At 41.9% G+C, this 18,174-nt stretch overlaps 1 protein-coding gene across 2 annotated transcripts in view; it reads left to right on the top strand.

Moving 5' to 3' along the window:
* Window positions 1-262: 262 nt before the first annotated feature.
* Window positions 263-18,174, top strand: part of PELI2 (pellino E3 ubiquitin protein ligase family member 2) — a 78,708-nt gene continuing 60,796 nt past the window's right edge. The window contains exon 1 of one of the 2 annotated variants that reach the window (XM_055716545.1): window positions 263-438. In XM_055716545.1, the coding sequence (XP_055572520.1) occupies window positions 386-438 (53 nt within the window). In that variant the 5' untranslated portion in view covers window positions 263-385. Of the gene's footprint in view, window positions 463-18,174 lie in introns of both variants that reach the window. The other variant, XM_055716544.1, reaches the window with a different exon arrangement.

The raw sequence follows: 18,174 nt of genomic DNA, 5'->3' as shown, positions 1-18,174 counted from the left end.
GCCGCTGCGCCCGCCGGAGCGCGGCCCCTTTAAGAGCAGCCCCGTCCCCTTTACTCTATGTTTACATAACACAGCTAGGCCGTACCACTTGCCGGCGGTGGGGGGGGGAGGGAGGGTGAGAAGAAGGGGGCGGAGCGCCGGCGCACCCCCTCCAAAGGCGGTGAATGGGAGCGGGAGGGTGGGTAGGAAGGCGCCGCTTTGCTCCTCCCACCCCCTGCCGCGGCGGGTTGGTACGTCCCCCTCGGCACTCCTCCCCCCGCCCCCCCGGTGTAGTGGCCGTTGTCGGGCGGCCGCCGGCTCAGTGCGGGTCGCAGCGCGGAGCCCGCTCGGCACTCGCCCCCGCGGCGGGTGGGACTGCAGCGGCGGGAGACCTAGCGGCGGCCCCATGTTTTCCCCCAGCCAGGAGGAGCACTGCGCGCCTAACAAGGAGCCCGTCAAGTACGGGGAGCTGGTGGTGCTGGGGTGAGCGCTGTGGAGGGGCGCCGGAGGGGAGCGCGGCAGCAGCGGGGCCCGTCCTGGGGCGGGGGGGAAGCGGCGGGGGGGGCCCGTCCCCTCAGCGCCGGCCGCGGCTCCCCGCTGAGGTAACGCTCGGAGGGGCGAGACCCCCGGAGGGGGGCGGGGGGCGCCGCTTCCCGCCTTTCCCCGGGCCGAGCGCACGGGGCGGCCTTAGTGTCGCGTCGCCCCCCACCCCGCGACCGGGGGGCGGCCGCCCGCCGCCGCCGCCAGCAGCTCTGCCCTGCGGTACGAGTGCGGCTCGGCCCCGCCGCCACGGCTCCGGGGGCAGAGGGAGGGCCGGCGGCGGGCTGTCGGGCACCGGGACCGCGGGGACGGCGCGGCGCGCTGGGAAGAAACTTTGTGCGGGAGTGGGGAGGGGCGCGAGCTGCCGGGCGAGGCCGCGGGGGAGCCCCGGCCCCCCAACACACCTCCCTCCGCGGCGGTGCCGCTCGCAGGTGCCGGGAGCCGCCGTCCCTGGGCGCAGCCGCTCGCTGAGCTCTCCCTGGCGGCTTCTCCCCTCGCTGCGAGAGCCGGCGTCCTCCTGGCAGACTGCAGGGGAGATGACTTTGGGGGGGGGGGGGCGGGGGGAGGAGGGTGAAGCACTTGTATTCAGATTCGTAGTGGAAATATTTATTTTCTCAGCTTGATACGGATCTTAAAGTAATCCGCTTGGTATTATGTTCTTGCCCTGCTGTTAAAGCTCGAAGCCTTTCTGCTGAGCACCGTCGAAGCAGATGAGGGAGAGGCGTTGAAGCCGTGCTTGCTGAGAGCCCTTGTGAACCTTGGAAGAGATGCTTAATTTTGATAGTTTAGTATGTAGAAACATATGGTTAATGGAATAATTTTTAGTAACAAATACAATAGGAAGGTTTTGAGCCAGCTGTGAAGCGGAACAGTTACAGCCTTGGTGCGTTATTCAGCCTCCCCCAGAATCTGTTACATATTTGCTGCAAGGTCGTAGACAACCTTACTCTGGTTTTTTAGGGATTTTATTTTTGTTCTGGTGAAGTAATTTCGTAGGGCATGTGTTTACCTCTGCAGAATAACTGTTTTAATCTCTGGGAGTAGATAAAAAGAGCAGTCAACACTGGGTACTCGTGTGTCCAGTGGTGTATCTTTTTTCCTTAAGGGATGCTAAATATTTTTTATCATAAGTTTAGGTCAAGATACAGTTACTGTGGAATAAAATACAGCTATTGCCATGAAGGTGGCATAGCTGGCATTTGAAAGATTTGAATTTAAGTGGACTAACTTGATTTGGGAGAAATATCCATATCAAACTAGATTTAATAAAGAAATGTTCTTACTGTTTCAGTTGTGGAAATGGAGGGTAACCTCAGCTGTGCCACACTGTCTCTGGCAATAAAGTCATAGTATGATGTTGAATCTTTAATTAAATTAGAGAGCATAAATTGATGTTGTGCTGCAGAGGCTTTTTGCGCACAGCTGGAAGCATTTTCCTTTCTGTTGCTTCACTATTTTTAGCAGCAGTTGAAAGTACAGAAGTATGAAATGTTTTGGCTCTGATCTTAACCTAGCAAAGTCTGGTGTGCTTTCCCTTTAATATGGAAATGCATTGATCTCAGCTTATCGGTTCTGCCAGAGGTCTTGATCTTCACTGCTGTGTGTTGAAACATGCCAATAAAACTTAAGTAAACTTTACATGACTGAGTTTATTTTTTATTTGAGTATCAGCTGTTCCCTTAAACTACTAAAGTTGTATCTTCTGGGTGCTACATGTACTAAAAAAGCAAACAAACCCTCTTGCCCTTGTAGTACAGCTATGAACAAGTCTGCAAGCGGGCAGCTGAATCTCTGGTCAGGATGTCTCTCTAAGCTGCACTGGAACAATAGGGCATGTCACAGTTTACCAACACAACGTGCTGGGTAGATGTAATGTAGAAATAGGTAGATATGATGGAAGCAGTCCAGGAAATGTCATGACTTGAGTAGCTACACTTTCCATTTTTGGACTGAAGGTTGGGGTTTTAAGATCCATTTGACACTTTAGGAGTTGATCACTGCATTTTCTATCAGAGATATGTTAAATGTTTTATGTAGTGCCATAAATAATACAAACATCTCTCTCTTTGATGACTCAACATTTGTGACTAGGAACTCTTGGAACAGCTTAAGCATCTGTTCGGTATTCTAAAAAAAAATTCTTAATACCTCTTTTGTATTAAAATCTTGTAATCTGGAGTTCCATTTAAATTAGACAATGTAAATCTGCTCTTCTCTCCATAGTGACACAGACCTGTGGATCAGCAGAAGTGTAGTGTCACAGCTCTTGTTACAACTGCCTGATTAAAATTGATAGTGACCTCATGGCTAGATAATTTTTTTAAAAAAGTTGTCTTGAGACACTGCATGGTTTAGAAAAAAAACCACATTGATTGTGATGTTGATGAACAACTTCTGTCTTGAGCTGTGAGACTTTAAATTAGGTGGTGAAAAGAATGATAAACAAAGGGATTGGCATACCTGGCAAACTGCTGAGAGTCCTGTTTTTGAGATGACAAAACGTTATCTTTTGCGCTTATTCTGCCTTAAAGTAGGGTTGAAGGTGTTCTACCACACTAGAACATGTTCCTGTGTTGTCCTGCAGTAGTTGTGACTGCTTGTCTGCGCATGAATGTGATCAGAGGGTAAAGCCTAAGGCAATTGAAGTCAGTCATTGCAGCAAATTTATTTCTAATAACCTTCTCCCAGTAGTGTGTTACGTATTTTCTGTCAGTGGTATGGCAGTGTGTGTTTGGTTAAGTTTTTGTCAAGGTTTACATAATCAATATTGTTGTGAATAAAAACAGTTTATGTAAATCAAGCCAGCCAGGTCAAGATGGCTGGTAAAGAAGAGATCATCTGCTTGATTGTGAATCTGCTTGCGTACATCTGCTCCTAGCATCATCTGTTCACAAAAGGCTATGGATTTCTTTGGTGAAGCAGAAACATTCATATTCTAATTTTTTTTTGAGGCGAAACAAAAAGGTTTTTTTGAAGTCCCGTCAAAGTAATGGCCCATTATGTATTTCTTGGAAAGTGGGGCTGGAGGGAGTTTTCAAGGAGATACAGAATACAGTATGAGTACCTGAATAGGGTGTCATGGTATTAGTACGTTGTTTGTCAGTAATCTTTGCTTGACTTGTCTGGTATCTGGTTAGCATCTTGAGGTCTATGTCCTGTCCCCCTCCTCCCAGTACCCCCTTTTCCCCCAGCTTTGAAGTGTGCTCTGAAGAATTCATTCTGGTGTAATGGTATTCAGGCCAGCGTGGCTTTATTTTGGGTGCTTGGTCCCTGGCTGCATGGGGCAGCCTTCACTGAAGGCTGGTGCTGTTAAATCTTTCTTCCAACCTAAATGATTCTACAAAGAGACCTTCAAGATCATCAAGTCCAACCCATGTTATACCATGGAATTGTACATTAATGGAAGCTTCTCTTATGTCTTGATTTATATGTAGTTCAAGCCTGCAGTAATCATCAATACATAAATGTGGCTTTTGGGAGAAAACAAATCCAGTTAGATGTGTTCATATGGAACACCATAAAATGACACTGGGTTTTTTCAACATTTAAATATGTTATGTAATTTAAAGTAAACTCTTGGTTGGGGGCAGAAATTAACATCCTTTGGGACTGTATGGTATCAACGGGCAGCTTTAACTTCACGGAAAAGTCTCTTGATTAAAATTGTGTAAGTTGAAGCACAAATACCGAAGTAGCATTACATTTTAGTCAATGGCTGAGTTTTATAGGAGGGAGAGGATTTTGTACCTGGCATTAAACACTTTCAGTGTGATGTATGGCAACCGATTCTGGGGAGTTTCAGATGGGGTTTTCAATAGGTATGTGCATGTGTCATATTTCTTACTAACCAAAGAGTTCCGTTAGCTACTTGTTAGCAAGGAGGTGCAGCCTGGTGCATCCTCAGCTGGGAAAGACTTGTGTTACAGACTTAATGGGTTCTGCAAAATCTATTTTTTTTTTTTTTCCCAATCTAGACAAAACTCTTAAGGGCTATTGCTCAGTGTTGTTATAGTGGTCACTATGAAATCGCTCTCAACATTTTATGTATAAGTTTTCCCTAGTTAACAATTAAAATAAATGAATTGGTTAACTTCAAGTTAACTACAGTGCCCAAAGGAGCCACTATACGTTGTTACGTAAGCTTTGTTTAATGTGGACTATTGGGCATCCTTGAATAAACAGGCTGGCTGTAGGTCTGCTTAAATTTAACTTTTTTTAAAAAATAGAATAAATTTCTCATCGATGTTTACAGTGTGATAAATTCTATGGTAATTTTGGGCAAGTTGTTGTGATGGATCGATTTGTACTTGGATCAAATTTAGATTTGGAACATGTCTTTTTGTGTTAATCTGAAAGGACCTCCATATATACTCCTGTTTCTCATACAGGCTTTTAGTGACTGATGAAAGTTGCTCCTTAACCACTACATCCTTGACAAGCTAAAGAAAGTTCCTGAAGTGTTTCCTACTTTTAAGCACCCTTCTGGTTTTTAACTCCACCTGTTTGGCTTTTCACGGAACTCTTTTGTTAATCTCTTGCTGTGCAGTCCAGGAAGAAGCTGATGCAGTTTTCCAGTGGTGTTGACGAATGCATGCACAATATGGTATCTCTGCTTGCCTCTGGTAGCTGTTTGCTGCTGTTTATGGACTGAAGGCAGAGGGAGGCTCATCCTGGCTATGGCATTAAACTGGGGACTTAACGCTGAACTTACATGGATTTGCTGTTTGATATCAAGCTGAAGCTTTGTTTCATGATTCTGTAATTTTTTGCACTATATGGTTTAGATAAATTGGTGAAACTGCTTAGGTGACTTGTGTTCTACTTTTGAGCCTTATTTAGGCTTCATTTAAAGGAGTGTTCATAGCAAATAATGGTAGCCACCCGTTAAATATGTTCAAGGTCATGATTCTGAGAGAGAATAATTTGCTTCAACAGTCATAGCTGGAAGGCTGCTGTTCTGGAGAAACTGATTTATTTTTTTATTTGATTTGGACAGTGGCTTCTTGGAGACCTTTATGTTTTGTGTTTAGTTTATGATGGATCTTACATGCTGCATATTAAGAATGTGATCAGTGCCAGTTGAGAGCTTGCAACTAGATTAATCATACACCAGAAGTATTGTGTCTCAATAGAACATTAACTGCAATGGAGGAAAAAAAGTAGTAGAAAGGATTGTATTCGAGGAAAGATTCGTGGATTTTTCAGTGGAAGCCTGTGTATAATTGGATAGAGCAAAGGTTTTGCTCTGCTTAAGCTAACAGAGAAAACATACTAGAGTCTCTTCTCTGTGACTATCCTATTCCTTGGAGTACTTCTGACTTTCTCAGAGTGCAGGTTTGTATCCAGCTGTAGGCTTTATTCACAGCATCTCGATACTGATGTAAAATCAGAGAGCAGAAACTTCAAACTCTAGAAGCTAAAATTTGTATTTGTTGAAGCAAATTAGACCATCAAACATCTGTGTGTTTAATGGTTGTTATAAAAAGGAAACTGAGTGCATTCTGGAAGTTAAACTGTAATCCCCTTGGCATGTACAGGCAGTAGGTCACACATGTCAAAGTGGAAGACTTATTATTTTTTTTTTCCCTTAAAAGATGGAAATAAGTGTTTACTCTGAGTAAACAAGTCTGACAGACGTAAGACTTCGTTGTCTTTCACTGGTGCACTTCTCATGTAGAACCAAATAGCTGCTTCTTTCCCATTGCTCCTTTCCTGTCTTGGCAGAATCAGGGATGCAATAGTTTTCCATTTTCAGCTGAAATTTATAAATGAGTAGATACCATGAAAGTCCACTTGGTTCTACTTTAAAATATGTGTGCAAACTTAGAAATTACTTTCTAGGCTATTAAGATTTGTTTTTTGTTGCTGAAAGCAGCATCTTGCTTAAGCTATTTCATGCTCCATCTTAACAGCAGGCTGTTTTTCAACCGTGATTACAAGGTTGCTTGAGAACAGATTTTTTCCTAAGAAGCCAGGAACTTTTTATTATCCAGTTCAAACTAAATTATGGCTGTTTTGTATTCATTTATTATGGAGCTAATGCTACTCTCTAAATTGCTCAGTCCTTATTCCTCAGTAGTGGTAGCACGTATGAACTTGATACTTTGGGAAGATGCAAACCTTCTTTTCCTATACTCTAAGCTAATGAGAAGCTGTGTGAGTGTAGTATGGCACTCAGCCTGAGCCATTGTGCCTTGCTGGTGGTAGGGTTTATTAGTTCAGCGTGCTGGCAAAGAAGTTTTACAACTGTTGGCAAAATACTATAGATGTGTCTGTAGGCAACACCTGTTCAGGTAGGCTGAACCAGCCTTTATCTTGTGGTGTTTTTCTTGTTGGTATTGTCTGCAACATGCTTTGGTTCTGAATTTGCCTTTAGTATCTGTGACTAGTATGGGTATGAAACTTTCCAAGGATGTCTCCTCTAGCATGTTGTATAGTTGCAGTCTTAGTGCACAAAAAGGCATGTTTCATGATGTCATCTAGAGTTGTTATTCTGCACTGTCATACTTGTGGCTTATTTATCCTGTGGTCTGCAAGGCAAGTGAAGTAGAGGAGGATTCGGTCTGAGCTCCCAGCTTGAAGCAGAAACTCTAGTTGGTTTCTTTGGATACTTTGTGCTGTCAAATCCTGTTCCGCTTGCACCGTTTGATACCCTAAATCTCATTTGTGTTGAGGATGCTTTTCCTTTTATCAACAAATATCCTTATGTTTATTCTTACTCTGTCCCAAGGTCACCACTGAAAAGCTTGCATGTGACTTGTCACAAGCTGAAACGTTGAGGTACAGGAATGGGTTTGCTGGCATAGAGAACATGCCTGCTTCCAGACTTGCAAGGCAAAGCTTCTCATTTTGTTTGTTTCATAAATACATCACTAAATGGTGTCCTTGCATTCTTCACTTTTGTAACCTGCATATGCTAATACCATGTTGAAGGGTCCCACTTTCCTTTTAGATGACTTGTTTCCCTCTTGACAAGATGCAGTTCAGAATTTTATGCCTCCCTTACCTTTCCCTTGTTCTTTTGATGTCTACTGATGTAGCTTTATGCAAGTTAGTACAGAATCTTGAGATCAGAGCATTGTTTGTGTACTTTGGGGGACCAATTTGTAACTTCTCTGGCAAACTGTAAGTAACATCTGGGATTAGACTGTTTTAGTCCTGTTACTCAGTGGCCTAGAGTAGGTCTCGGTCCTCATAGTAAGCAAATAGTACAGGCAAGACAGCAGGGGCTTCCAATGCAGCAGATTAGTGTGCTCTGAAGGCTGGAGAATAGCTGGAGCAGTGCTGTCCCAGCTCTTCATCTGTGGTGCACCATTGTGCATCCTCTCTGGATGACCAGGTGTGCCTCTTCTGTGGCAGCTTCTACATTTAACTTTGTAATATGAGGTGCTGTGCAAGTAGTCTCTCGCTGGGTCTCTGTGTATTGTGGATGCCTGTATAATGGGTGCACTTCTGGCTATACGATTTAAGACAAAGATTGGGGGAGGGAAAGAGTAGCAGGCAGTAAGCTGTTTGTGGGGTTTTCTTAGCATCTGAGTAGGCAGCATGGTGCTGGGAGTTCAGTAGTAAAGGCAACCAGTCTTTGGGTTTGACTGACTGCCCTTCCCACGAACGTCACTTCTCAGGTAGAGTTAATAGAGCTTAAGATACAAGAAGCCAGTCCTTGCAGGAAATCTTCGCACAGCAAAGCTTCAACAATTTCAATATAAACATGCACTCTGTGAAAACTTTTTACTGAGGTGCTGTGTGGCAGGAGGATGTGGTGGTTTAGTATGATTGAGTTATAAATGATACGTGATCAAGGTGACACTGGACTTGCATTGTCTAGATGTAGCTTTCTTTTGTTCTGATTAGTATAACTCCTGTTCCGAAGAATAGCAGGCATCAGCTGTTTTGCAGTGAAGTTTTGTTCAACTCTTCCAAGGCCAGGATATGAAGTCCTGTGAGGTCAGTCAGAAGTGTGCGTGCAGCTTCATGGTAGCAGCAGTTATTAGCTCATGGTGAAGAGAGTAATTCAGCTAAAAGCTTTTCTCTATGTCACAACAGACATGTCATATAGATGAAAGAAATTATGAACAGCAGTTGTGAAAATGGGTACAGACATAATCTACAATGCTGAAGAGCTTGTTGTATTAAAAGCTAAGTGGTTTTAAGAAGAACTCAATTTGATTAGGCATGATATGAAGGTGCCAATTGCTGAAGGACCTATTAGGCATGCTTCTGTCAATAGCAATTTATTTCCTTTGTAGGGAGGGAAAGTAAGCAAGCTCTGTTTTCTGCTTTGGGAAGTGATTTACTTTAGGTAAACTTGACAATATCATCTTCTGTACTTGAGTTAGGCATGATGCATATCCTGACCTCACTGTAGGTAAAACTAGTGTGCTTCACTGGGGATGAACTAGATATGGGACTGTTCCTAATCTATTCCGAAGCCTGGAAAGCTTGCTATGCTAGGGAATGGTGTGAAGGCCACACGTGCCCTTATGAAGTGTTTGGCAATAAAGACCTAATGTTTAGCTGTCATATTGCTTATGCTAACTACGATATAGCTACATTACAGTGTAGCAACTACTTGTATTAGATGAAAACAGCGAGTTGCACTGTGAGACAAATACTAACGTGAAATGTCAGTTACTACACTGCCTCCCCAAAGGAATGGGGACAGGCAAGAAAATTTCTATAGAGCTGGCACATAGTAAGTTAAAAAGGAGAAGGTCAGGAAGCATTATGGTCTTCTTGAGTATTGCAATGTTAACTGATCCCCATTGTTGTAAACTTTTCCTTTTTCCTCTTTACATTCAAGGAATTGAGGACAAGGGAGAGATGTTGGCATAATCTTTCTCTCTAACTGATAAAGGCTTTTGGAAGGCAATCTTCATATTCAACTGTAGTGATGCATTTAGTAGGCTTTTAAATTACTCTTTGCCCTCAAATGTTTTTGCTGTCTTTATTTCTGAATCCAGTAAGCTCAAACTGTCATGAAACAGTTTTATTCTTCAAACTGCAAACAGATAGGCTTCAGATCTGAGGTGTATCCTCTTAAGGCATGTGAGTGTCATGGATGAAGACAAAGTGGTACTGAGTGTGAAGACAATTAATTACTGTATGAAAGTAAACTGAACAAATTGAAGCATATAAAAGCTTAACTCTCCTCTTGTGTATTGCATATAAACTGGAGACCAAATGTGCAAACTGTCTCGCACGTGCCTTTAGGAAGACTGAAAAAAACTGTTTAGTCTAGACACAGAAGTTAATGGGCTGAAACTTAGATATAAGCACAGCTGTATTTCTTCGTGTGTAACAGGGTGGCTTTATATATTTTGGTTGTTGAGGTCTGATTTAGTAATGGTGGAGTAGTAATGGCCTTTGAAACAGGAGTAGTGTGTGTATGTCCTTCTTTCACAGGAAACACTGAGCTGCTGAAAGATAGGAAGAGCTGCACGGTTCCTGCTTCCCTGCACATCCTGTGACAAGGTCTCGGTCTCACAGATGGCTGTGTTCTGTGGAATGCTGACTAATAAACCAAAACGTTGCTGTACTTCCAGTTTGCCTTCCTCCTATTCCATGCTTGACCTCTGAGAGCAGACAGCTGTGAAGTTCAGTGCTTAGACTCAAAAATCATTTTGGTATTGGAGAGGTATCTTTCAGACCAGATAGGCATCATTACCATGTAGTTGTCCTAATCTTTCTGTTAACAGATGTGTAAAGCCTGCATTGAATTACTTTCTGAATCTTAAAATTTTCTGGAATAGTTTCCCAGTGCATCAGGGAGTGAGTTTTGAATTCGTGTGTGTGGGTGGCCATTTGTCGTAAGCTGTGGGCAGAGGTCCTATTCAAGAGCTGTGTGTGTGATGGGAAGAAGTTAGTGTCTTGCTGCAGGTCCCTACTCCCTCTGGCAGAATAGCAGTGGAGATAAGATTTCTTTGGAAGACTGTTCCCTAATCTGATTCTGCCAGAAGACTTAATTAAATGGGCTCTTCGTACCTCTGGGTTTTTCCAAAAAACTAGCAGCAAGTTAGGCAAATGGAAAAAAAATGGTCTTAGGGCAGGTCTGTCAGGAGGCAAGCTTTAGTTGACATGAGCAGCCGAGTAACCTCTTCCATCAGAGCTAAATCTGGAGAAGGAAGTTTGGCAATAGCCAAATGGATCAGTCTTGCATTGTTTTTTACTCCTCTTTTGTCTTTAACTGGTGTTTACTGGACTAATGAAAAGTCTGAAACATGAGAGACTCCTTTAAACACCACTGGCATGCCAGTTGCCCTTGGGATGGTACTGGTGGTCCTAGAGGTTACAGGAACTGTCTCTGTGGGCAGGGTCTGTGGAAGCTGCAATGCTTTAGTCTTACTGACTGCACTGAGATTTTTTTTCCTTAGATAAGATGTCTTGCTGAAGGTGCAAGGGTAGAGAGTCTGCAAGCTACTCATTTATTTTTAGGGATGTGCACTGCAATGTTTTTCACAATGGCAAAAGCATTTTTTAAATAACCCTTTTTGGTTGTGACCCTCTGCATCCATTTACAGACTTTGACGGAGTTTTCCCAAAAGCTCTAAATATGTCCCTCCTTTTCCCTTTGAAAGATAAATAAGCCTTTTCTTCTGTTCTGTCCCCTGTCCTGTCCCCACCCCCACCCCCCCCCCCCCACCCCCTGTATTTTCACAGTCTGCTTGCTTAAGGGCAAAAGAGCTTTAACTTCTGACTTTTGTTTTGTGCCTTACTTCCAATGTTTGAGCACAAAATACTACTGTTATGTTGCTGGCTCAGCTGTGCCTTATCTCTATGGTTGCACAATCACACTTCCAGCTGCAGTACTTGCAATAAAACTAGATATATAGCACTCAAGTTTTGTTTCCAACATGCAAAGGCTAGTATAATATAGCAAATACCTTTCCATGTAAGGATGCAGAAAGAATACAAAATATAAAGTACAATTCCCTCTGTAAGCAAACCTAGGGTCTAAGTCAAGCTCAGTGTACTCTCCTAGTTTATCATGTGCAATGTGACTTCCAACTGAATTCAGGAATGGGCCTCTGATCATATATTACTAGTTTGCACCTTAAACACCTTGGAGGAGACCGGTTTATATTAAAGCTTTACCTACTGCAAAACTCTCAGCGTAGAGAGAGCAATTGTAAAATAATACTTTGTTAAAGGGTAAGCAGATCTTTCTGTGGCAAAAGTGATTTACTCTTTCTCCTCTGGGCATTTTGTAGCCAGTGCAGGCAGGAAGGAAGGAACTGGATTTGGGGTTGGCTGCATTCCAGTTGCAGACTCTATTCAGACCCAAAGCAGGAGTATGGGCTGATTTGTAAGTTTTGGGCAGAGATGGCAGTTGAGAAAAAACGGCTGTCTCAGTTTTGTGAACTGATGAAATTTGTTAAGACTGTCAGGTGGTAAAAGTGTGATATTTTGTGCTATGTAGAGTTAGAGAAGTGCATTAAAGATGAGTTTGTCATGCATAAGTCTAGAGCAAAATGCTTAGTTGAATTAAACTGAAAGAAACATTTGTGGATAATTGGTGCCCTTTAATGTACAGAAAATAAGTGTATTAATTTGTGAAGACAACTTGTTCATTAAAACCAGATGTGTGAAGTGATCTCTCCCACCTGCGCCATTTTCTTGTGCATGAGCTAAGTGAAGCTGATGTGAGTCTTGTTTATTCGGTGAAGGTAACTTCCCACCTATATTCATTACTAAGTCTAAAGATTGGTCTGGCTAGGGTTATTCTAAACTTTTAATTTTCTTCCTCCTTCCGCTCCTAGGTTTTACATGTGTTGTTGCCCATTTTTGAAGGAAGAGGAGCTTTATTTGATGTACAGACCTATGCAGAGTGTGACAGCTGTTGTCAAAATACAGAAGGTGGTATAGCAAACAGAATTTGACAGGACCTTTTAGCTTCCTATTATTTGTTGCTGGTTTTATCTTTCTTTGCTTTCGAAGAACAAAAGTCTGGGTAATGACTGTTCAGATGTGTAGTTTGTCTTGGCATAAAACCTGTTTCAAACCAGTCATGGTAACTCCTTGTAACCTCTAGAACTGCTTGTATTTAAGTGATGTGGGATAAACTGTTTAAAGATCTGATGCCTCTTTGAAGCTGTAAAGGGCAGACATTGGGTAGGGGCAGATGTCTGAGGTAGTTACTGCTCCTGGCTGTCTAGGCAACCTTCTTGCAGGAGGACACTGCATCCTCAATTCTGTTGGCACTGTTGGGTCCCTATTCCAGTAATTTTCCATCTGCCTCTGATGAATATGCTGTGATTTCCTGAAAGATGTAGTGACAGGTGAGGTTGTAGTCTGTAACTAGCAATGAAGTATGTCACTGATTTTTATTCCAAAGCCTCCCAATGCTGTTTGAGCTCTATTGAGAAGAGCCTGTAAGATGAATGAGCCCCACACACCCCCGCCTTGTTAGACATCAGGGAATTCATGTGACTACAATTCTCACCTCTGAAGAAAACCTTCAATTGGAGCTGTCACCTCAGTAGACAAAGAAGGAATCCAACTGCAAGACATACCCAGGGGAAATCATGCTTTGGTTCTCTGACTTATGAAACTCCTTGGGTTTCGGTTGTTTTCTATGTCACTGCTATTGCTTCACCTCTACTGCCTGCAGTAATGGTGGGATGTTGCCTTGGAATGGGAATGGACACATGTTCTGGCACTGCAGGTAACAATGGGAAGGGGTTTGGCTGTAGAAGTGTTGTAATCCCTAGGGCAGCCTGGGCCACACCGTAAGGTCTGTCATAGGTGTGTTTGAAGAAAACTTCAGTATAGTAAATGTTCGTTGTGTTGTGTATACAAGTCAGGACAGTGCCTTGGGATCAAAAATTTTCTGGTTGTTTATTGGGGTACTAGAAGAGCCTTAAGTAAGTGTACTTCATGAGGAACTCAGTATAGAACATAGGTCTTGTGGTGGTACGTACTTCTGCTTTGTATTAGTTCATCTCTGATTCTTCAGTAGAAAAAGGTGTCCCTGAAGAATAACCCCAACTGTCTGCTTTTCTTGGACAACCAGCTTTTTGGAGGCAGTTTGAACACAGCCTGAAACTTTTGTTTGGGGAATTGCAAATAATGTCCTGTGTAGTTCAGCAGCCTCACACTTTTGCCTCTCATGTACAAGCTCAGTTCAGAACTAAGATGACTATTCTGTGTTACTTCATATAAATGTTAAATTTTCTGGATGTGAAAAGCTTCCCTTTCCACATGGTTGTAAAATAGCCTAGTAGAGGATTTTTGTCCTTGGCCAAAACTCTGAAAGGAGAAGTTTGGGATTTGTCCAGATGTGAATGCCTCTCTAGTGGACTTCAGGCTCGTTCCGTTATAATGGGCAGTTCCATAAGATTTACTTTGGAGTTTTACAGGCAAAGATACTGAAACAGGCTGATGGGGGATGAGTGTTTCTGTACATTGATCTTATCCTCTGTTGGAGGTAGAGCAATGGCATCTCTTGCCTGAAAGATTTCTACATAGTAGAAGCAAATGCTATAGCTCTTTCTTCTGTTTTTAATAGGGCTGTAAGATGAAAGTAAAACAGTTGTGGGAGACTTACAGATATAGGTATAATGCCAGAGTATTGGCAGAGTAGTGAGGGAATGTGGTCTTTATTTTCTAAAATGCATATGCAGTATCTTTAGCTGAGTGAGGGAAGAGAGGTAAGAATTTGGGTATCTGCAAAACCCTCATAAAAATAAGTTAATGTCTGTACTTGCGTATCCTCCTGCACTGGCAATGGAGTAGGATGCAGAATTCCTTGGCATTGTACTGCTCCCCTATTCAGTTAAAAACAGTGTATCATGGCGAAGATGCCCTTATAGAAAGTGATGTCAGGTATAAAAACTTGAGGGCAAAAGAGAATCTCTTCAGGCAGCCAGCTGTAACCAATTATTTGATTTCTGTGTCTCTGAACTAGTTTTCTCGGACGTGCTTTGCTGGGGAATCCACTTCCAATTTCACTCTTGGGCTCATGAGCTTTATTTCTACAGCTGAATTTCCATTTGGCTTGCAAGTGCTACTTCTGAGTCCTGTAATACTGTTTGGAATTATAGCCTGTACTTTTGGAAACATTGATTTGAACAGATCCTCTGTTTTCTTGGTCTGGTTTGCTCCATAGGGGATCCTTTAAAATCAAAGAAATCTAGATAAATAGAGAAACATATAGGATGGCTTGTTTTTTGAAAGTTGGTGAACAAAAATAGTAATAGTATACTGACTGTCTTTGTGGGTTTTGGCTAAGAAAAAAGAGTTGGATTTTCAAAGGAAAAAATTTGAGGGATAACTGCATGTGGTTTTAAACTTGTTTTCTCTTCTACAAACCATTGTGCCACTTGTGTGCATTACTTAATATCTGTTGGAATGTATAAATGCAAAATCTATGAAACTTTAATTTGTAGAGTATTTAATCAGAAGTAGGCAGGCTGCATTAGCGCTGCAAATAAGCAAAGTGAAATTTTTTGTCGTTTAAGAAACTTAGCCACTGTAAGAGCCTTCCGCGTGGCTTTAGGGTTTCAGTGGCTACGTCTGTATATAAACAGTCTTGCATAGTTATTTTGCATAAAACCATGTCTTTCTGCATCAGTGAAAGTAATGTGCCTTCCCATCTAGAGACAGCAGTAGTGCAAAAGCTCTTGTTCCAGCAGTTGCTGCAAGAAGCTGCCTATTAGATTCTTCTAGAGATCAGAATTTCTGAGAATTCAGACATGAAAAGCATTAGGAATGCACCACTTCTGTGACTGATTCATTCTTAGTAGGTGCATGCAGATACCTTATAATTCTTGAATATTTGTGTTGGTGTTCTGAGACGTGTGAAGTGTCAATGTTTATTTGATGTAATGTTTTGGGAAGCCCTCTTAAGGGAAGAAAAATCTCAAAATTCTGTGGGTAGAAGTGTGAAACTGAAACGTTTTTTCATAAAGCTATATACATTAGAATTGGTTTTGCTGATCAGTAAACATTTCATAACCTTGCAAGTTCTTTTGCTGGCTAGAGGTGTCTGATTAACTTTGTTACAGATTGTGATAAAAGCAAACACCCAAGGTTGCTGTGAATTAGTGAGTTGTCAGTGTGGTTTAAGTCTGAAGAAGATATATTGAAGTCTAGTTCTCTGCATTGCTGCACTGTTAATTTCTGGTTTATTAAGACCTTTTTTTTTAAAAAAAAAAAAACCGACCAACCAACAACAACAAACCCACAGCTTCAGCTGTGCTGTGATACTTGTGTACTTAAACACCCTGATCTGGTAGGTTTCAGGTAGCTCTTTAAAACTGGGTGTGAAGAATAACTTAGCCTGTATGGGTTTTTGGGGCACATAACATGCTTGTTACCAAAGAACAGGTACTGCTTAGCTTCCTTGCTAGCTGTTCTAGGTGTTATGCTGTGTTGCTTCATGGTGCTCTCCAGACTTCCAGGGCTGTGCAGTTCTTCCAGGCTTGTCTGTGTGTCCTTTATGTCCCACTGGTTTTATTTCTATATCTACCTCAGAATGCTCATTCTTTTTTATATTGTTTGGAGAGTAAGAATTAAAAACAGGAACGCTTTTAAGGAACCCAAGCTGAATACTACATGCTAAACGTAACCACAGAATTATGCTCAGCTAGATTGGTGTATCTGCTAGGTTGTAGTGCAGCTGCCCTCTAAAATAACCTCCATCTGGAAACTTCAACCTCTAGAACTTGCTGGGCAGCAGAAGGTAGAAAGGTAATTCTTTGGGTTTTCTCTTCACTTACCTGCTCTAAATCTGCTTGGAGCAGGCTGTGTGGTTGATTGTCTTGCCTTGGACTGCTTGCGCTGCTGTAGCCGTTGGTGATGATGCAGCAGCACCAGTGATATTAAGGAAGCTGCTGCATTCAGAAAGCCAGTAATGCTTGCAAGTGCTATGAAGAAGGAAAGCCAATTCTTTATTTTCTGCTTCCAAGGCAAACATTTGGGATTCTGTTAAGCAGTTGGGATTGAACAGGGTGTTTGTAAGGGCATCTGGGTAACTAAAAGGAATGTTAAAATTGCTAGGATTTGACACGTTGCAGGTCAGATACAGTAGCTGAGTGCTTCGCTTTCTATTCAGTACACTGCCTGTGAGATCACCTATATTCACAAAATGGATGCAAATTTTCTCTCTTCTGTGCTAAATGATACAGGAGCTAACCTAAGAAGAATCTTGTCATGCCTGAGGGTTTGAAAAAGCTATAAGTAACAGACATCCTGGAACTTCCTGTATGTGGAATCACAAAAATGATATTACAACTACTTGTATTTGGAGAATAACTGAAGTTATAAGAAAGCTGTCACTTTTTCTTACAAAAATGTGAACTGTCAAATAGTCCTTGATAGTGTTTTAGGGGAAGCATTTGATTGCTTAGAAAATGAATTGTCTGGATTGTGCTTTTTCTTTCTTTTTTTTTTTTAAATGGGCCAAATGGTCCTTTGACTCAAATGTAGTTTCTCCATAATGTTTAATGTAATGAAGTCTCGGATGAAATACGGTGTTCTTACTGTTCATGCCTCAGACTAAAATTTGAACAGCTTGCTTGTGCACCTTCAAGTATGTGTGAAGCACAAATAGGTTGGGAGCATGTTTGGGATGTCAGGGCAGGTGTGTTTTGAGCTCTTGTCCCCTTGCATTATGTGAAGTCTAGTTTATCTTCATTTTGAAACTAGCAGCCTTTTTTTGATCGGGGATTGTAAATTGTTTCCAGAGTGTGTGGATCCTAAGTCTATGGTGTTTTGGATAAACAGCCTTCCTCCTTCATTTCTTTCTCTCTTGCATCAAAACCCAGCTGTGCATAGTACTTCCCTTTGAAAGGGATTTTGTGTTTTTCTGACTTGTTTTGAATGCAGTAAAAGCTAGATCTCACTTTCTATCGTGTTTGTATTTAGTTTAACAAAATGCCGTATCTAACAATTTCAGTGGCATTTGGCTAGCTTATAGATAGTTCTCAGAGGAATAGCATTTCCTCTATGGCATGAGAGATTTAGGGCTGGAAAGCGGATTCTCTAGACATGGTGCTTTGCCCACCTCTTATGCTTTTTTAGCTAGGATAAAAAGCATCCTTTGAAATGAAGTTGATTAATTTATACCCTGTATTTTGCTGTGCACTATCATTGTTGGTTTTACGCAGTGGTGAATAGTTTTTAGTTGACAGCTTTGGAGATGGGCTCAAAGCACTGAATAAAATTGCCTCCTTGTTAAATGAATGCTGGGGGGAGCAGGAGAATGTTGGATATAAGGATTGTTAAAGAAATCATTATGTGAAAGAACAGCATTCCTTACCCATGGCTCTCTAAAAGGAAAACCCCTTGCATTCTAATGCTCTTCTGGCATATTACTTGTATTGGAGTTGGTATAACAGTAAGCTAAATATGAGGTTTTGGTGGGGTTTTTCGTGTTAAAGGTAGCTGTTGTTTTTTTTTTTCTTTTTCCCCCAGTAGTATCATGGTTATGGATAGCTTCTAAGAAATTTGTGTTTTAAGTGAGATTATATCCTTTTTCTGGCTGTAGTGCTTAACTGGGCTGCCTATATAGGTTTTCAGCTATGAAGTTGTTTGGAACTGTCAGGTTATTTGACTACTTTAATTGATACTTACCATGATGCTCTAGTAATCTGCATCAGCATGCTCCTTTAGGCTCTTCCAGAGTATTGGCTTTTAATCAAACACTTGTGCTCC

This window comes from Falco cherrug, chromosome 7, assembly GCF_023634085.1.
Source record: "Falco cherrug isolate bFalChe1 chromosome 7, bFalChe1.pri, whole genome shotgun sequence".
Lineage (NCBI taxonomy): Eukaryota > Metazoa > Chordata > Aves > Falconiformes > Falconidae > Falco > Falco cherrug.
Note: the sequence above shows the minus strand (reverse complement) of the source record. Positions and strands in the feature narration are given on the sequence as shown.